Raw genomic sequence first — 21,787 nt, 5'->3', positions numbered from 1 at the left:
AGCCGTGTTTGGTCTCCTCATCAGCTGGTTAACAAGCTGCAGCACAGCGCAGCACTTGGGGTCTCATTTATCAATTCTGCCGATGAACAGTCTCCGGCGTAAACCATGCGCATGCACATTTTTACGCACGGAATGATATTTATCAATTTCTGATTATGCACAGAAATGTTCGTATATTTATGAATACTCCCGTCAACGTTACATACAAACCCCTAGTGGCAGAGAAGCGTAACTGAAGCAAGCCGATCGGCACATAAGATATGCAGACTCCCACTTAATTATAAAACTTGATAGACACATAGAATGATCTAGTTATGTTCACTCAAAGTATGTGCAGGCAGGTCGTGCTAATGACAAGGAATCGCAAGTCGTGTATGGTCCATGTCCAAAGAAATATACATCACTGTCACTAAATACATGCTTTACAACACAACTGACATGTCTGGCACAACACTTTCGGCAACATTCACTTGTTTGTCTACTGCGGCGTACGACAATTTTACTTGCTACAGCCAATTAAATACAACCACAAAAGTATCTTACCTATTTCTAATAGCCCTGCCTCATCTATGGGTGAGAGAAGTACCTTATCAGTGTCACTATCTGAAGTGATTCCTGTTAGGGACATTTCGCCTATGATGTCAGCTATTTTGCCATCCAGAAGTGACACTGACGTGCTGCTTGTGCCGCCCTGTGTGACAGACGTGGGATCTGTGGGCTGTAATCCTTTTCTTGGCGGTCATTTTCAGATCGAAGCACTTCCTCCTCACCTCTGCCGCATCATTACCTGCATGTGTCACCTCTCCCCGTGCTTGGTCCTTCTCTTTCATTGACTGGCCACTGGAAAATTTGCTACACAAAACCTATTTATTTTTTTTCCCCCATTACATCTAGCAAAACTTCCACCTCATTCTCTGTGAAGTTCCGTTTTATCCCCCCATGCACATTTTATTTTTAAACCTTATTTATTAATAGCAAAATACAGTTGAAGTATACAGTGCGAGATATATTACAAACAGAAATAAGGATATTGGGGTACGTGTCTCTTCACGGTATCCTTTTCTGCAACACGTGCAGCTCGACGTGTTATGCGGAAGTTATATGCTCATATGTGGCTCATTGAGGGCATTTATTTTAATCAGTCCTGCCGTGCACACAGTCACATTTAGACTGCCTGAGATTTATCAACATTCACTTTGTACGGCTGCTCACAAGCACAAGTGATAAATACCACTTTGCCTGTGCATACCAGTGATTCGTATGCACACATTTAGGAATCGTTCTACGCACACTTTGATAAATGAGACCCCTGGTTTTAAAAGACTATTATGTTCCATTATTCTTCTGCTGCAAGACTCTCTTAACCTAGCATGAAGAAATCACTCCCCTTTGAAATCCACCTACACTCTTCTCCCTGACATTTATTCTGAAATGCACTCAGCCTTACAATTCACTTACAGTATGTGGCTTTTCCTTTTGAAGTAGCATCAGCTCCCCTTTCGAGTCGCACCAACACTGTATGAGTGAAAATGTAACAGTACAACACATTCTAAAGGGGGAATTTAGAATTTTCCCCTCTTGCAAAAAGAAACACACAGCAGAAAAAACTGAACTGGACATGTACATAATCCATCCATTATCAGGGTCTTAGGGCTACATGAATAATGTCAGTTCCTTTTGATGTCTTCAACACTAGTCTAGCACCACTACACCACCAATTAAAAATACTATCCATGATTGCTACCCGAAAAGAGATTTTTTGAACTATATAAAAAATAACCATAATATGAAGCTGATTTAAATTCAAAGCACATGAGTAAGTGCGCCCCCAACCACTGCGTGTCACAGCGGATGGAAACGTTTTCAGATGTATTTTTATTCCACTGATAAGGTCAGCATCCTACTGTGACTTATAATGCGTAGAAAACCCAGCCACAGAGGAACGCTGCACTGAAATGCCATTCAGGAAACCTTTCTGCTTCCATCTCTCCGTTAGCCAGATAGACACTAACATAGCCTGCAGCCACAAGTGCCACCATTTGCCTTTGGTCGCCAAATTATTCTTCTGCCAATAGATAATTTATTCCAATTGCCCCAGAGAATGTTTAGCGTTACTGTTGACTGGTTATTCAGCTCGAGCGTCAAACAGGGCCTAATTAGAGCAACTATTTGGTCCTGCTTTCTCCACATCACTCCTAACATCTCAGCTTCTCGCACTGCATTCCACACCATCCCTGACATTTACCCTCAGACATACTCAATGTAACAATCGGCTTACCTGACCTAATCTTAAAAGCTTCTTTTTTTTCCCCTAAAGGGCAGCGTATCGACCGGTAACATAGAACAATAAAACGTTTTACATGGGGTTACCCACGAGGCTACTTGTTTTTACGACACACAAAATATTCGGCATTTATCTGAAGATCGCAGGCGTGTCATAACGGATTCAAATCGAAGCTTTTGTAACTGGACACATTTCTCTGTAATTTATGGAGAGCAAACTCACTGGAATGGTAATGTGAGGCCCAGCTATTCATTATGCATGAGCAGTGCTAAGAAGAGGCATTTTAAGCCTGTTGAGACGTAACTCGCCCAATTCCCGATACTCACCGCTGGTGTTCTTGAGTCCCTCATCTAGGTTTACCCCTAGCTGCTTCCTCTGGGAGCTCTTGAACTCTTTCAGGGAGAGGTATAGTACTTTGCGCACCACTCTCTCTTCTGACCATGGGATCCCATCATTGTCATCCTGTACGGGAAAGAAGATGAAGATTTGTATGGGTGATTTAAAAAAAAAAACACTTCACACTGACCAAAATAGGGTGCCCATATAATCCATGTTAGGGAGGACACTTTGCGCTAGGACAGGATTTGTAAATTTTCAATCAAAAGGACCCGGATTTTACTTAAGCACTAAGTTCTTACTATGTTAATGTGAAACAGCTGGATGAATCTTTCAATCAAGGAGACAAACCAGTCAAAGCACAAGAAGAACAGAACTACTTAACCAAACACAGAACCCTTTCAGTTTTAAAGTAAATTTGTAAAACCCAAAGTAGCTCAGAGTGTCCTCCCTGACATGGATTATCTGCTCATCCTAGTGTGAAACCACCTCTTCACCCTGCAGCAGTGTCAGGACAAACTGTATGTCTTCAGAAACTAGCACAGCCATGTAATTCTCCATATGCCTTTTTCAAAAAGAATTTGCCTTATTGTGTAAACAAGTATGTCTCCCAGCTGCTCTGGGTTTTAACATTCGACGCATGCAACACCTCAGATATCTACAGAACAATACCAGCATGTCAATTTTGAAAGCCGGTGGAGCTCCTGGGTCTTTCATCCACTCCTACATTGTCAAAGTACCATTAGAAGCAGCCTAGCTTCACTAAGGAACGTTACCGGCACATCACTCCTGAAAGCCAGTGGAGCTCCTGTGCGTCTCATTCATTCCTACATGTCATTTCATTGTATACTGAGCAGTTCTCTGCCTTCAGATTAGTCTACCTGTTGCAATAAGCATTGATTAAAAAAATAAATCCTTCTCCATCATACCTCCACTTTCACATTGAGGGTTCCACAGCCCTGCATGCTCCCGGGATCTTGATTACTTGACTGTCAGCCTTTTTTTTTGTTGCAAAATAGCATTTTACCTATTATAAAATACAATTACTGCTTAAAAATCTTCCTGCTTCCTGCATCTGCCACAGAATTAACCAGCCTAAAAAAACTACCATGATTTCCAATTCAAGTAATGGAGAGCCTCAAATCAATCTTTCATTAGAGCGGCTAACATGGCAATCCAGTTAATAACAGACAAGTTGTGATGTTGGCAACGCATTTAACTTCTCCCACACCTTTGCAATACTGACTCCCAGGGATTGACAAATATTTTTTTTTAAATGTTCACAACTTGTCTCACAATTGGGTCACTGTTGACAGCAGGAGGTGCTTCGATTCCTTTCAAAATCCATCCCGGCAAACGTATTCCTTTTGGAACCAAGCGACAAATATACTGTATCTGCACCATGGAACAATGGAAGATCAGAGCAGATCCTTTGTTTCCTCATACGTGATTCCATATGATCGCATACAGAGATTAATCATCACAGAAATCCCTCACATGACTAACTGTTATTTTAGTATGAAAGCATGCGAGACAAAGCTTTGTATTAGATATTAGCAAGAGCCAAACTAACTAAACTCCTATGATATGTCAGCCCAGATGTGAAGGTAAGGGACACACCTGAGAAGTAAAATAATCCAAAACTGGTTCCTCAAAATACTGCTTCCATGGCAAAGACAGAGAACTTTGTCAGCTTCCTGTTGCTTTCACACCATAAATATTTAGCCTTTTAAGACCAGCGGTGCGTTTTTCCCCTGACAGACGGCTTTGGCCTTGGAGAGCCAGCCAAGTTCAGGGTCCCGAAGAGCAATCGGCATTGCCGCTGTTTCCCGACGAGGCCGACAGCTGAGACTGGCAGACAAGCTGCCCTGGCAGAGACATGACAGAGGCACCTCTGCACTCGTCCTTCTCAGCCGGCCGCTCCAAAGCCTGGGGTCACCAGAACATGAGAGGAATCCACTCTCCCTCCTCTGTGTAGTTATTTTTTTATCCTAGCATTGATTTTTCATATAAAAAAGACTTTACATGACCTCTGTTACATTTGCCTGTGATTCCAGCTCTAATGTGTGTAATATAAGTATGAAATGTTTCTGCTAAATCCATGATACCCGCTTTGGGGCATCTAGGTTGTGAATATTGCTGAATGTAATATAAATTGAAATGGAACTGAATGTACTAGACTGCACATCAGCAGAAGAAAGCTCAGTCAGATATTTCTCGTGGCGACTTAGCACCTGTCCACCCACACGTTAACACAGAACATTTTTACCCAGAATTCCATAGATATTTGGATGTTAAATATGGTGCTTTTTCTCTCCAAAGGATCTGGTTGCCAGCAAAAGTTCTTCATCATCACTAGATAGAAACGACTTAGTAGTATTGATCAGCTTAACTTACAATTACAGGTATACCTCCTATAGATTCATCTGTCTTATTATGGCAAGCCAGCAGGCCACCATTACAAAGACAGACCATTCAGCGGCCATTTAACAACAACTACTTTTATTTATCTTTTCCAGAAACACAGTATAAACCTACTGAAAAATTGGGCGTGATAGAAGGATGAATGGAAGGAGTTTCCAAAAATGTGATTTTCATCTGTAAAAAGAAGGATTGAATGTCATTCTATATAAATAAACTAAAATGATTCTTGTTGTCAGAGACGCAACATTTGGAAGCCTTATTCCAAACCTGAGATCCTTCCACCCCCCAAAACAAAATAACTCTCCATTGATTACTTCCTCTGTCAAACCTTGATTTCACTCCACTGGAAGAAACTCGGCAACCCAACGGCAGCCATCTATTTACTGTATGCAGGAGGCCAAGATCTGGAGGGGATCTGTACTTCTGGGAAGTGTCAGGAAATCCACTCGAGAGGCATGGTCTGCAGTGGAGCCCCACAGGACAGTCTACTATAAACAGAGCCACAAGTTCTCCTGATAGCTGCACCGAGAGCAAAGGTGCACATCTACGTCTATATCATCACATTCAACGAGTCAAAACAGGGAGCAATAAAATGCCATTTTAAAGTAGAAGTCAAACAAAAACAAATAAAGGTTCCTGCACGATACAGGGACACAATGGCGTGATTTCCTATTTTTTTAATCACAATTGATGAGCCAAATGGGTCAATTTTAACATACTTAAACATAATTACAGAACAGAATGAACTTTTAATGCTCTATAGGTACGCACCTGGATTTCATAGGCTCAAGGAGGGTCAAAACCGTATATTTACAAGTTTGAATGCTGCTCTGATTTCTGCACCGGTGGCTAAGTAACAAAGTCCAACGTTTGCCTCCCCCACGTCACCTCGACTCTCCTGACCCCAAATGATCCTTTGTTTCCTCATCCGTGATTCCATATGATCGCATACAGAGATTAATCATCACAGAAATCCCTCACATGACTAACTGTTATTTTAGTATGAAAGCATGCGAGACAAAGCTTTGTATTAGATATTAGCAAGAGCCAAACTAACTAAACTCCTATGATATGTCAGCCCAGATGTGAAGGTAAGGGACACACCTGAGAAGTAAAATAATCCAAAACTGGTTCCTCAAAATACTGCTTCCATGGCAAAGACAGAGAACGTTTGCCTCCCCCACGTCACCTCGACTCTCCTGACCCCAAATGTGCCCCCAGACTCGCCCCGCAGCCACAAAGGAAATTCAGCACAGCATAAGGATCATGGCTCTTTCATTCTAGGCTCCATGAAGAGTGTTTCCCCCGCAGGGTTTAGCAAACCACTGCTGCAGCCCTGGAACAAATTACAGGCATGGTACTTATGCACAGCGTAATTAAGAGCAATAACACGAATGACATTTTGCCTGTGTTCACCAGTATTCATGCAATTTGCCCCAAAATCTAAGAGTCAGTTACGAGACTAAAACCGTATGTCATGCATTCAGGATCAAGAACCAGTGGGTTATACACAACAGGAACACAAACTATGTACACGTCTTCACCTCTGCTTAACCTCTGACCTCACAATTCCCCATGGCTTTGCCTCCTGCCCTCAAACTAAATCAGTATCCCTTACAGTAGAGTCACCTCTGTGGTAATTTATTTTGGCCACTCGTCCAGTACACCCCGAGGGAAGAACAAAGATCATCTTCAAGGCAAAGACATTGTCGAAACTGATCAATCTGGCTGCAAATAATTTTGCTGACTCGAAATGTGAGACTCCTTTAATTATTCAAAGAGTTTTCGTGCAAAACATTTATATGTTGCTGTGGCTCCTGCAGCTTTGCTCTGTCAAACAAATACCAGCAAATTAAAATAGTAAGCGATGCAACTTCCAGTTTTTTTTCTGGAGAAATGTCTGGAGTGCGTGGGAGACATTATAGAATTTTCAGGTAGCTTAAAGGGATGTTTGTTGTGCAGAATGCAAATGGGCCTGAACTTGAGTAAAGAGGATGAAATGAAGCAGGGGAGACAGTGAGGTTCCCCACTGCTCTGATGGTCCCACCTTTGCACTCACACTTGGGTGGTTTCTCCTTATATGTGAAGAAAGCCTTAAATGGACAAGAGGCCACAGACACCCTGGCGGATTGAAGTGCTGCTCCCTGGATCTTGGAACGACCATTCTCACAAAGTCTAGTTAATCCTTTGAAATATACACTGTTACCACAAATTGAAAATACTGAAACCCTGACTTTTACCATGCGTGGCTCTCACAACCAGCAAGAATCAATAGCTGAACTAATTTTGTTTTATGTTATTTCAGGCAACACACTAAAGTCAATGTGTTTCGGCATACTTCTTCTTCAAACGTATGTCAGTGTGTTTCGGCATACTTCTTCTTCAAACGTATGTCAGTGTGTTTCGGCATACTTCTTCTTCAAACGTATGTCAGTGTGTTTCGGCGTACTTCTTCTTCAAACGTATGTCAGTGTGTTTCGGCGTACTTCTTCTTCAAACGTATGTCAGTGTGTTTCGGCGTACTTCTTCTTCAAACGTATGTCAGTGTGTTTCGGCGTACTTCTTCTTCAAACGTATGTCAGTGTGTTTCGGCGTACTTCTTCTTCAAACGTATGTCAGTGTGTTTCGGCGTACTTCTTCTTCAAACGTATGTCAGTGTGTTTCGGCGTACTTCTTCTTCAAACGTATGTCAGTGTGTTTCGGCGTACTTCTTCTTCAAACGTATGTCAGTGTGTTTCGGCGTACTTCTTCTTCAAACGTATGTCAGTGTGTTTCGGCGTACTTCTTCTTCAAACGTATGTCAGTGTGTTTCGGCGTACTTCTTCTTCAAACGTATGTCAGTGTGTTTCGGCGTACTTCTTCTTCAAACGTATGTCAGTGTGTTTCGGCGTACTTCTTCTTCAAACGTATGTCAGTGTGTTTCGGCGTACTTCTTCTTCAAACGTATGTCAGTGTGTTTCGGCGTACTTCTTCTTCAAACGTATGTCAGTGTGTTTCGGCGTACTTCTTCTTCAAACGTATGTCAGTGTGTTTCGGCGTACTTCTTCTTCAAACGTATGTCAGTGTGTTTCGGCGTACTTCTTCTTCAAACGTATGTCAGTGTGTTTCGGCGTACTTCTTCTTCAAACGTATGTCAGTGTGTTTCGGCGTACTTCTTCTTCAAACGTATGTCAGTGTGTTTCGGCGTACTTCTTCTTCAAACGTATGTCAGTGTGTTTCGGCGTACTTCTTCTTCAAACGTATGTCAGTGTGTTTCGGCGTACTTCTTCTTCAAACGTATGTCAGTGTGTTTCGGCGTACTTCTTCTTCAAACGTATGTCAGTGTGTTTCGGCGTACTTCTTCTTCAAACGTATGTCAGTGTGTTTCGGCGTACTTCTTCTTCAAACGTATGTCAGTGTGTTTCGGCGTACTTCTTCTTCAAACGTATGTCAGTGTGTTTCGGCGTACTTCTTCTTCAAACGTATGTCAGTGTGTTTCGGCGTACTTCTTCTTCAAACGTATGTCAGTGTGTTTCGGCGTACTTCTTCTTCAAACGTATGTCAGTGTGTTTCGGCGTACTTCTTCTTCAAACGTATGTCAGTGTGTTTCGGCGTACTTCTTCTTCAAACGTATGTCAGTGTGTTTCGGCGTACTTCTTCTTCAAACGTATGTCAGTGTGTTTCGGCGTACTTCTTCTTCAAACGTATGTCAGTGTGTTTCGGCGTACTTCTTCTTCAAACGTATGTCAGTGTGTTTCGGCGTACTTCTTCTTCAAACGTATGTCAGTGTGTTTCGGCGTACTTCTTCTTCAAACGTATGTCAGTGTGTTTCGGCGTACTTCTTCTTCAAACGTATGTCAGTGTGTTTCGGCGTACTTCTTCTTCAAACGTATGTCAGTGTGTTTCGGCGTACTTCTTCTTCAAACGTATGTCAGTGTGTTTCGGCGTACTTCTTCTTCAAACGTATGTCAGTGTGTTTCGGCGTACTTCTTCTTCAAACGTATGTCAGTGTGTTTCGGCGTACTTCTTCTTCAAACGTATGTCAGTGTGTTTCGGCGTACTTCTTCTTCAAACGTATGTCAGTGTGTTTCGGCGTACTTCTTCTTCAAACGTATGTCAGTGTGTTTCGGCGTACTTCTTCTTCAAACGTATGTCAGTGTGTTTCGGCGTACTTCTTCTTCAAACGTATGTCAGTGTGTTTCGGCGTACTTCTTCTTCAAACGTATGTCAGTGTGTTTCGGCGTACTTCTTCTTCAAACGTATGTCAGTGTGTTTCGGCGTACTTCTTCTTCAAACGTATGTCAGTGTGTTTCGGCGTACTTCTTCTTCAAACGTATGTCAGTGTGTTTCGGCGTACTTCTTCTTCAAACGTATGTCAGTGTGTTTCGGCGTACTTCTTCTTCAAACGTATGTCAGTGTGTTTCGGCGTACTTCTTCTTCAAACGTATGTCAGTGTGTTTCGGCGTACTTCTTCTTCAAACGTATGTCAGTGTGTTTCGGCGTACTTCTTCTTCAAACGTATGTCAGTGTGTTTCGGCGTACTTCTTCTTCAAACGTATGTCAGTGTGTTTCGGCGTACTTCTTCTTCAAACGTATGTCAGTGTGTTTCGGCGTACTTCTTCTTCAAACGTATGTCAGTGTGTTTCGGCGTACTTCTTCTTCAAACGTATGTCAGTGTGTTTCGGCGTACTTCTTCAAACGTATGTCAGTGTGTTTCGGCGTACTTCTTCTTCAAACGTATGTCAGTGTGTTTCGGCGTACTTCTTCTTCAAACGTATGTCAGTGTGTTTCGGCGTACTTCTTCTTCAAACGTATGTCAGTGTGTTTCGGCGTACTTCTTCTTCAAACGTATGTCAGTGTGTTTCGGCGTACTTCTTCTTCAAACGTATGTCAGTGTGTTTCGGCGTACTACTTCTTCAAACGTATGTCAGTGTGTTTCGGCGTACTTCTTCTTCAAACGTATGTCAGTGTGTTTCGGCGTACTTCTTCTTCAAACGTATGTCAGTGTGTTTCGGCGTACTTCTTCTTCAAACGTATGTCAGTGTGTTTCGGCGTACTTCTTCTTCAAACGTATGTCAGTGTGTTTCGGCGTACTTCTTCTTCAAACGTATGTCAGTGTGTTTCGGCGTACTTCTTCTTCAAACGTATGTCAGTGTGTTTCGGCGTACTTCTTCTTCAAACGTATGTCAGTGTGTTTCGGCGTACTTCTTCTTCAAACGTATGTCAGTGTGTTTCGGCTTACTTCTTCTTCAAACGTATGTCAGTGTGTTTCGGCTTACTTCTTCTTCAAACGTATGTCAGTGTGTTTCGGCGTACTTCTTCTTCAAACGTATGTCAGTGTGTTTCGGCGTACTTCTTCTTCAAACGTATGTCAGTGTGTTTCGGCGTACTTCTTCTTCAAACGTATGTCAGTGTGTTTCGGCGTACTTCTTCTTCAAACGTATGTCAGTGTGTTTCGGCGTACTTCTTCTTCAAACGTATGTCAGTGTGTTTCGGCGTACTTCTTCTTCAAACGTATGTCAGTGTGTTTCGGCGTACTTCTTCAAACGTATGTCAGTGTGTTTCGGCGTACTTCTTCTTCAAACGTATGTCAGTGTGTTTCGGCATACTTCTTCTTCAAACGTATGTCAGTGTGTTTCGGCATACTTCTTCTTCAAACGTATGTCAGTGTGTTTCGGCATACTTCTTCTTCAAACGTATGTCAGTGTGTTTCGGCATACTTCTTCTTCAAACGTATGTCAGTGTGTTTCGGCATACTTATTCTTCAAACGTATGTCAGTGTGTTTCGGCGTACTTCTTCTTCAAACGTATGTCACGGTGAAAGGCAAATGCTCAACATACTGCTGACAGATATTTTACAGGTAATATAAACTCTGTCACAGATATAATTCAAAAGGAAAGGAACCTTTTTAAAAGTTACCCTTTTTATTCAAAATTACTTTCTAAGATTGACTTTTCAAATTGAATGCTTTACATTTTATGAATTCCTTTAACTCATCATATCAGTTGTTTTGCTCTAATTTTGCTCCATGGTTAAAATATCCATCCATCCATCCATCTAACCACTCATCCAGGTCAGGGTTACAGGGGAACCTGGGGCCAAGCCCAGGGAGTACAGGGCACAAGGCTGGGGTACACCTTGGACAGGATGTACGCCGTAACATTTCCTTTCCATTTCCAGTGCAAAATGCACTTTAGCGCCCCACACAGGCGGAATGCTGCACCTGTTGGTTATTAAACCACCCACACATCCCTCGCCCGGGAGACATAACGCACATGGAAGTATTAGTGATATTACCAGGGCATGTGCCGGTATCCCTGTCCGTCCCACGGGGACTGCAGCATGTGAAGTTGCTTTAATTTATCCAGACCTTGTACCTTTCAATCCTATAAAATACCAAAATATAAATGACCATCAACGCCACCGGGTGCCCTTGAGCAAAAACTATGGGGCATATATGAGGGGTACTGATGTAGCTTATTCCAAAAAAAAAATATTTGCTATTCATCAGAGGGGCCTCTCCGTCCTTCTCAGTTAAAGCAACCGCAAAACATTAAATCACAGGATGCCAACACACAAAACCCACTTCATTAAATCAGAAGATGCCCACGCACTAAACCCACTTCATTAAATCAGAGGATGCCCACGCACTAAACCCACTTCATTAAATCAGAGGATGCCCACGCACTAAACCCACTTCATTAAATCACAGGATGCCAACACACTAAACCTACTTCATTAAATCAGAGGATGCCCACGCACTAAACCCACTTCATTAAATCAGAGGATGCCCACGCACTAAACCCACTTCATTAAATCAGAGGATGCCCACGCACTAAACCCACTTCATTAAATCACAGGATGCCAACACACAAAACCCACTTCATTAAATCAGAGGATGCCCACGCACCAAACCCACTTCATTAAATCAGAGGATGCCCACGCACCAAACCCACTTCATTAAATCAGAGGATGCCCACGCACTAAACCCACTTCATTAAATCAGAGGATGCCCACGCACTAAACCCGCTTCATTAAATCAGAGGATGCCCACGCACCAAACCCACTTCATTCAATCACAGGATGCCCACGCACTAAACCCACTTCATTAAATCAGAGGATGCCCACGCACTAAACCCACTTCATTAAATCCCAGGATGCCCACGCACCAAACCCACTTCATTAAATCAGAGGATGCCCACGCACTAAACCCACTTCATTAAATCAGAGGATGCCCACGCACCAAACCCACTTCATTAAATCACAGGATGCCCACGCACTAAACCCACTTCATTAAATCCCAGGATGCCCACGCACCAAACCCACTTCATTAAATCACAGGATGCCCACGCACTAAACCCACTTCATTAAATCAGAGGATGCCCACGCACCAAACCCACTTCATTAAATCAGAGGATGCCCACGCACTAAACCCACTTCATTAAATCCCAGGATGCCCACGCACTAAACCCACTCCAGCCCTTTAATCATAACATGTTTAATTACTGTACAGCATCTCACTGCCCTGATAGAGGTTGACTTCTAGCCTGAAAGCAGAATTCACCTAAATAGCCATCAATTTTTTAAAAAAATATTAAAATTAAAAAACCACCCAGCATTCCCTAACCGTTGCTTGCGCTGGCTGAGATTAACGCAATATGGAACCTGCACACTAACTAAGGCTGAGACTGAGGCTGTTCTGGACTTCTTTTGCCACACTCTGGTGGAACGTGAGCATGTACTACATTTAAGTCAGTGAGTATAAACACACCAGACAAGAGGGGACTGAGATAACATCCGGCACGGCTTAGGGGTAGTTAAGGTAGCCCTATGATACAATGCAAGGAATTAATTTGGACTTCAGCCACTATTACATTTCAGCCACTATTACATTTCCGTTTGCACAATTTAATACCCCTCAAGGAATTTAAAACTCTTCTAAAGACTCTGGAATCGAGGTTATCTATATGTAATTGTAAATTCTAACTATGTTTTCTTTTCTTTCTTGTATTACTTTGTAAGACTCTGCATTGTCACTGTGTTGCTGCCACCTTGGCCAGGTCTCCCTTGCAAAAGAGATCTGTGATCTCAATGGGACAAACCTGATTAATTAAAGGTTAAATAAAAAAATAAAATAAATAAAAATAATCAGAGGCAGAAATACACTTAATACTACATCTGTTTCTTATGAAGAGAAGGATTGCCCAGATGCCTGTGTTTGAGAATGGCAGTGTGATTTAAAAATAGTTTGTGTGTAGGTTAGTTTACATACACAGGTCACCTGACAATCTGACAACAGACAATCGTTAAACGGGGAAAGATATAAAGTGATTGCTAAGCAAACTTCCTGTTTGCCACAGATTTCTTTTTGAGTTTTTATTGGCCTTTAAGGTCACACTTTACTTAAAGCACTCATGTATAATGCATTATAGATTCCTTTATAGGGCATTATACTGCATTCATAAAGTATTATAAACACAGCTATAACTATTTATAAAAAGCACAACATTATAGTCATGCATTATGAATGCTCTATGAAGCTCTCATCTATAATGCACTATAGCTACCATCAAAATGCATTATAATGGCTTATACTGACCAATATACAATATACAGAGCATTCATTATGCATAATAAATATGCCTATACTGGTATGCCTTTTTATGAATAGTTATAGCTTTGTCTATAATACTTTATGAATGCATTATAACGCATTATGAAGGTGTCTATAATGCATTATGATGACTGGTTTAAGTAAAGTGTTACCACTTTTAATATTAGGTGATTAATTTATTTGCATATGACGAGTTCAAGTAGTCATACTGCCCATTCCATAAGTATATTTAAACATCTTTTGAGTATTAAGAACATCCCAGTATTTAAAAATGTGTCTGAAACATGCATTCCTCAAACCAACAACGTGAGTGATGTCAGGGTGGTCAGGCCTCCACCAGCTGCCGGGGCTGGGAGCGGAGCTCAGGGACCGAGAGACCAGAGGAGGGGTGAGATGTCCACCTGGTCATCATCACAATGCGGAGAGCAAGGACAGGCAAACAAAAGCGCTCAGTGTGGAGGAGGAGGAGCGGCAGGAACTGGCCAGGGGCAGCCAGGAAGCGAAGAGCAATTCGCCGGCAATTACGGCGTCGGATGATTGACAGAAATTGCTTGATCCCTTACAGCCCTCCTAATGCCGTCCTCTGCTGGGCCACTCCAAGGCCCAGAGTGTCATAGCCAGTATCCTCGGGAATGTCACCGCTGAACGTGACAACCTGTGACTCCACAATACTACGAGCATAAAATCCCAACCTGCAACTCTGGAACTCGGGCAGATGTAATGCACAGTATTCATGTAATTTAGACGCCATAATTAAATGTTTTTTTATTGTTGGTTTTTTTTTACGACTTTCTGTTCTGAGCAATGATTTTCAGTTTTTCTGACATTAATGAGAGCTAAAGTAAAAAAAGTAAGCAGCATGGATATGTACATTATATTTATATTCAAAATAGACAATGCCAATCTTTCATTAACTGTACATGCATGTCTTCATTATATTAGAGCATTTAAGCATCTTATTTCCTCTTTCTACTTACTGAAAACAGTTAGACCAGCAGTGGCCAATCTTATCCGCAAAGGGCCGGTGTGTATGCAGGTTTTTAGGATAACCTGTAGGTCAGCTGTTCAAACCCAGGTGTGAGGACTCTTCAGCCAATCAGTCCACTAATTAGTAGGAGTTGCAGCGAAAACCCGCATACACAGCGGCCCTTTGCGGATAAGATTGGCCACCCCTGAGTTAGACATTTAAATAAGGAATGGAAAAGCTTGTGGGGGGTTGTATCTACTGTGACCTCCTCTAGGACAAGGACTGGGGAACCTTTTGTTTGGAAACCAGTTCTAGCTGCTGGTTCGATCTCAGAGCATCTTACAGTTGTAAAAACAAAGTTAAATAATGTCTCGGATGTCTAGCTGTGATGTAACATAAACAATTTGACTGAGTACGCCGTGTGCTTAAAGACAAGGCTCGACTCCATCTGCTCGCAAGATTCATCCCTTAAAAAAGCTGAATAACAGGCGATTCAGTGTGAGGCCACTGAGCGGCTCACTGAGTGTGTACAAGCTGTTAAAAACCTGCAGAAAAGATGGAGCAGAGCAAAATACATCATGTAGAGTCAAAGAATGTGACCTGGTCTAAGTAGTATTAGTGGAACCATGATTCCTGTAGCTGTCTCTGATTTCAAAAGGCATAAATATGCATGTAACACATAATATAAACATTTTTCTCTAAAGTCAAAGAAAAAAAGGTAAACTGAGTAGCTGAATGCGGAAATAAAAACCACTAACTGGATATTCTTGAAGTATTCTCTTTGCCCCTCTTGGATTGTTTCCAGAACATTCACCAAACCAGCCCTCAGTGCTTCTGACCTGCACCCATAAACAAACCTTTTGTGTTGCCCTCCCCCCCCCCCCCGAAGGCCTGGTTTGAACACCACCATGCACAGAAAGCACCACTGATCCCAAATCCTGGAGTACTAGCTTTTCTGGAGACTTATCTGACCTTATGCAGCCAGGGACGGCAAGGAAAACCAACTGCCAACTGTAGATGTTGACCTACCGGAAAGGAAGGGGGCAGGACTTAGTAAAGGGGCCTCTGCACCCTTAAATCCCTACGCTGGCAGCAGAGGGTCCCACTGTAAAACCAGTACGAAGGGAGCAAGAGTTCCTCTGGCTTGCTACCATGGTAATGTGACCCGTGCGCTGCACCCTATGTCACTTAAGGCAGAACGGCCTTTTGTTCCGGCCCTGAATCGTCCCAGGAAAGTGCAGCTGCAGCCAGCACAAAAAAAGAAGGATCTGTTTTCAGGGGCAGGGATTGCAACTTAACAGATTTCCACACACAGGAAATGACTGTCCTTTGCCACCATGCTGCAGCAACTGAGCACAGCTCGCTCAGGGTGCTGCGAGACCAGTTCCTTAAATAGCCGACTGAATCAGCGTCTGTGACGCAGTCAAAAGTCCTTTTCTGCGACTCGCCCAGCGACCTAACAAAGTCACCTGATGCCTAAATCCAACTATCGTCGGAGGAGTGGAGAGAGGCAGAAAAGGGGAGATATAAAGACAGATGTGTGCGTGTGTGTATGCGTGCGCATGAGCAGGTATACCTATCCTTATGGGCACACAACGTCCCCATAACGTGATAAATATCCATTTTTTTTCCCCCTTATGGGGACCGGTTTCCTGGTCCCCATAAGGGAAAACTCTTATATAAAATTGGTGACTGCTATGAAAAAACTAAAAATGCAAAAACTCTTGTATTTTGCTTGGTTACTTATGGTTACAGTTAGGGCAGGGTGGGGGTTAAGGTTGTCAAAGTTAGCGTTAGCATTTTTCCCATAGAAGTGAATGAGCGGGCCCCATAAGGACAGGTATACCCGACATGTGTGCGCGCATGTCTGTCTGTATGTTTGATGGGAGTTGCAGGTTCCTGTGGCTTTTCTCCAGGTTTTAATGAACTGGTGTGGCTTGTGATGGACCGGCATCCAGTCCAGGGTGTACCCCAGCCTTGTGATGGACCGGCATCCAGTCCAGGGTGTACCCCAGCCTTGTGATGGACCGGCATCCAGTCCAGGGTGTACCCCAGCCTTGTGATGGACCGGCATCCAGTCCAGGGTGTACCCCAGCCTTGTGATGGACCGGCATCCAGTCCAGGGTGTACCCCAGCCTTGTGATGGCCCGGCATCCAGTCCAGGGTGTACCCCAGCCTTGTGATGGACCGGCATCCAGTCCAGGGTGTACCCCAGCCTTGTGATGGACCGGCATCCAGTCCAGGGTGTACCCCAGCCTTGTGATGGACCGGCATCCAGTCCAGGGTGTACCCCAGCCTTGTGATGGACCGGCATCCAGTCCAGGGTGTACCCCAGCCTTGTGATGGACCGGCATCCAGTCCAGGGTGTACCCCAGCCTTGTGATGGACCGGCATCCAGTCCAGGGTGTACCCCAGCCTTGTGATGGACCGGCATCCAGTCCAGGGTGTACCCCAGCCTTGTGATGGACCGGCATCCAGTCCAGGGTGTACCCCAGCCTTGTGATGGACCGGCATCCAGTCCAGGGTGTACCCCAGCCTTGTGATGGACCGGCATCCAGTCCAGGGTGTACCCCAGCCTTGTGATGGACCGGCATCCAGTCCAGGGTGTACCCCAGCCTTGTGATGGACCGGCATCCAGTCCAGGGTGTACCCCAGCCTTGTGATGGACTGGCATCCAGTCCAGGGTGTACCCCAGCCTTGTGATGGACCGGCATCCAGTCCAGGGTGTACCCCAGCCTTGTGATGGACTGGCATCCAGTCCAGGGTGTACCCCAGCCTTGTGAACTGTGTTTCCTGGAGTTGGCTTCAGGCCCAGGTTCATTGGGTTTTAAGATGTACTCACTGAGCCATATACGGATTGATGGATGAACATGTACACAAACACATTTTTTAATAATACCAAAAAAGTAGTATCTTTACTTAAAATATATTTGTGTCTATAACTGAAAGGACACTTGGCATAAGCCCATTCTGAACAGTAGGAAGCTCAGTCCTCCTTATTTCCAGTAATTAATGACACCCTAAGGAATCCAAGCAGAACTGATGTCTCACCAAGAAAAACCTAAAATCTCTTTCTCCTTCGGTCTAAAATTCTTGCTATGAATAGGCAGTTGAGGGAAATGTGCTCCGTCAGACCCTGCTCAACTTTAATTAAATAAAAAAGCGAGGAACCTTGATACCTCGCTTGAGAAATGTCTCGCTTCAGAGTAGTAAAAGCCACAGGCGACCAAGTGTCCCAGCAAGGACAGACGTATCTTAACAGACTGTCTGAGATGCTGGGATTCGGAAAATCTCCTTGCTAAGAATACGGAGGAGAAGGAGGGTATCAAGGCAAGACATAACACTGCCAAGGGATATATCAGCCATTCTAGACGCTACAGGGAAATAGGCTTCAGACTCAAGTGGATGATACTGGAAATATGAATGTCAACTTAAAAAAATCCAAAATCACTTCAGATAATTAGAGAACAAGGAAGCAGGGAGCTGCGTGACGAGGAGAAGTTCCGGAACATTCATCAGCATATCACCCACTGATGTGCCATGTCATGACAGAAATATTATTAAAAGACACCCCCCCACCCCCAAATAACTGCTTATCCAGTCCTGAAATATATCTCACTAATTCGAGGTAGCACCACATCGTCTGATAGCAGAAATATATTCTTGTTTGTCATTTCACACGTGAAGTCATACTTGACGGCAGGGATAGCAGCTATCTAGATTTCACTTTACCGCAAATGTTTCGCTCTCCATCTGTCAGGAGCCATCGATTCCAACTAGTAATTTTAGAAAACTTTAGCTGCAAAACATTATGAAGCACTTGCATTTCTTCTGGGTCCATTTTAACCAGAAACGGACTATTTTTCCCCTGTAATGCATATTTATATATTATATCACTGTTACAAAGTAAAGTTCAATATTAATAATTCAGATAGTCAAAAACAGGAAGTAACCCAAGACATCAGCAGCAAGGCAATTTATTGGCAAAGAAAGGGCTCGAGTTGGAGAGAGATTTACATCTATACTCTGTCCTGTCCTGCTCGTGATCCTTCTCATTTTTACCTCTCACTCCCAAAGCACAGTCTTTGAGAAGCGAGGTCGCGTCTGTCACTGTCACTCTGCTAAGTGTAGTGCCAAAAGAATTAACTTCTTACCAGAGGCGTAAATAGTGTTCCAACTACTGGCATGTAACTGCAGGCTGGAAACAGGGGTAGGTCAATTCCACACAGCACAGGCCAGCAGTATGGGGATACCCTCAGACACCCAATGACCACAGGAAGGCAGATCCTTTGTATTTTTTTTTATTATTTTTTAATAATCAGGTCTCGTTCAAAAGAATCAGAAAGATTTATAAAAAGCATTTTCATAAAATATTACTAATTTCCAATGGTCTTCTTGCAGCCCAGCAAGCTCACGTATGCAGTGTTTCTGCAGCAAACAGAACACTTTAAAAACAATCCAGCCCTCTACATAAATCACCCTTTATGGACTGGGAACGAGATCAACAAGCTTTCCTCGAGACATTTAGATGGGAATTTATGGCTGTAAATATATACCGAATACTGTCAACCAGTGTTGAAATCAATTTTCAGCTAACAAAATCCAAGTCGCTTGAGTCACCCTCGGAACACGTGATGTAGCCAGTCTGTCTGAATGCTGATCAAACGCGGCTATATTACACATCAGAAAACACGTCAGGCTGCTAATTCACCATGAAGCAATGCTCCACATTCTGTCTGCTTGTTGCTACATTTAGCTTTTCTTGTCTACTTATGAATGCATGTTAAATTTATTGAGCCTTCTTATTGCACATTTTAAGCAAAAATAAAGCAACGCAGATAAACTGGGTCCCCTGTGGACTAGCAGGAAACTATATTTTTTCCCAGCCTACTACATATTCACCAACCTTTGAAAGACCACAAGCGAATGGTAAAACATACCATTTAAGATAGTGTTTAAATTATTTTAATTTGGCTATCGCTTATGCTCTATTTCAGTTTACTTGACGATATGACCTTAACGTAGCTGGCAGCTGGGTCAACATGGCAAGCTCAATGTAATTTAAATATTACATATATTAATATATATGTCATCATGTATGAATATAAACTTGATCTGCGCCCAAAAGGGCAACACTCTGCTTAAGGCCATGATTTTAGTATTTTAAAAACATATTCAAAATGCATTATAGTGCATTCATAAAGCATTATAAACATGTCTATAAATATTTATAAAGGCATAGCACATTATAGCCATATGTATTATGCATTATGACTGCCTTATGAAGCTCTCATTTATAATGCACTATAGATACCTTGATAATGCAGTACAAAACATCCTTAATGCTTATACAGGCCATTATAATGCATTATAAAGGTATCAATAGTGCACTATAGATGAAAGCTTCATAAATCATTCATAATGCATAATACACATGGTTATAGTGTGTTATGCCTTTTTATACATATTTATACCCATGTTTATAATTCTTTATGAATGCATTATTATTTGTTATGAATGTGTTCATAAATTACTAAAAATGTGGCCTTAAGTAAAGAGTTATCTTAAAACATTAACATTTCATCTTCCATTTTAAAGATTATTAAAGATTCCCAATATGCATTTCTAGACATCTTTTACTCAATTTGGATATCTTGAAATGCATATAAATAAAGATGTCTCTAAGTGGACAGTCCTATACTTCCCATACTGACTGAGAATTACAGTAAACAGCAGGTGGGCTTCCATAAGCCCAGCTTACATATTACATCCTGTTCATTTTCATTTTTCCTTTTTTCAACAAACAAGTGATTAAAGCCCTGGCTGAAACACTATTGTTTCTTAATCAGTATTTTTTCTTCCCATCACCAGTTCATAAAAGACACAAAATATCCCCAAGGAAACACTAACGAACCCATTTTCATTCTTTACAATAAATGTCATTAGTGATTTTGCACAATGAGTCTGGCAGGTCTTTCATTGGGCCTTGCTGTGAAATGAAAAAAGAAATCACATCCAGTAGGGAAATAAAATTATATATATATATATATATACACATACATACACATTAGTAAGAAAAGAACTGACAATAGTCTAAATAAATGAAAAAGAACAGAAAACAGTGTTTAAGAACGTAGGGATAGGGTTTGTTTCTGCTTTTCATTGTATACATGGAAATTACAGCACAGAATGAATATAATGAAAGCGCACAGTCAACGTTAGAGTGCAAAATGATTTGTTTCGTATTGAATTATTATATAAAACAGTCCCATTGTAGGTAGCATATATATTGAATTGCTGTTAAAGGAAATACCAGAAAAAGCAAATTCACATTTCAAGTCCTCAAGCATTACACTGCACAATAATATAAAGACTCAGCATTTTATGGAAAAGTTATTTGTAATGCTGTTCATGTTTACAGTTCTTATTAAAAACCTTTAAAAAAATCTGCATCAATACACTGAACAAACGTGGCTTGGTTTCCAATGCAAAGAACTGGGTGACACGTGTCCAAGACGCATTCATACCGATGAATAGCAAAGGTCAGAGGTGAGCACTTTGTCCCAGAAGCTCCTGCAGGGACCCCCCCACCCCCCAGGACTCTCTTCCCGAAGTGGGGGCGAGAGAAACTGCCAGGCATGATTTATGACCCACGTTGGACATTTCTCCAACTCCCCCTACGATCTGCCTTTCTTCAGTGAAATCGAGGGACTTTGGATGACAAAGCGGGACGAGCAGGAGGGACATTTATAAGGCCTGGACTCTCCTCGTACCCGCGCCATGGTCCACTCCTGCTAAGCATATTTCACACGCAGCAGTTTTCCAACGGAAACAGAATCCATCAACATCTCCGCACACAGTACCATTTCCTTTTATCAACATATGGACTATATTAGCGCCGTTGTAAATGATATACAGGCTAATGTGCTCTTTGTTCTTGCACCAGTTTTGTTGCAATCTGTAAACCACCCCCCCCGCCCATCTCCAACTTCATCACATGGTATAAACTAAATACCGCCTAACTGACTACAGCACTGTACAGTTTTGCGGTTAATGCTCAGTCTGTGTAAAAAGAGTATGGATGCTCTTTAAAAGGAATGCAGACCATGCTCTTATGGGAAAACAAGGAGAAGAAGAAAGAGAGAGAGAGAGAAACTGCACATCCAGTGCATGGTCCACTTC

At 42.4% G+C, this 21,787-nt stretch overlaps 1 protein-coding gene across 3 annotated transcripts in view; it reads right to left on the bottom strand.

Moving 5' to 3' along the window:
• The window catches only part of LOC111850412 (protein Jumonji-like), a 100,970-nt gene that overhangs the window by 45,679 nt on the left and 33,504 nt on the right, over positions 1-21,787 (bottom strand). For all 3 annotated transcript variants that reach the window (XM_023824272.2, XM_023824274.2, XM_023824275.2), the window contains one exon: positions 2,611-2,746. In XM_023824272.2, the coding sequence (XP_023680040.2) occupies positions 2,611-2,746 (136 nt within the window). The remainder of the gene's footprint in view (positions 1-2,610; positions 2,747-21,787) is intronic.

Source organism: Paramormyrops kingsleyae, chromosome 9 (genome assembly GCF_048594095.1).
Source record: "Paramormyrops kingsleyae isolate MSU_618 chromosome 9, PKINGS_0.4, whole genome shotgun sequence".
Lineage (NCBI taxonomy): Eukaryota > Metazoa > Chordata > Actinopteri > Osteoglossiformes > Mormyridae > Paramormyrops > Paramormyrops kingsleyae.
This window is presented reverse-complemented; position numbering and strand designations above follow the sequence as displayed.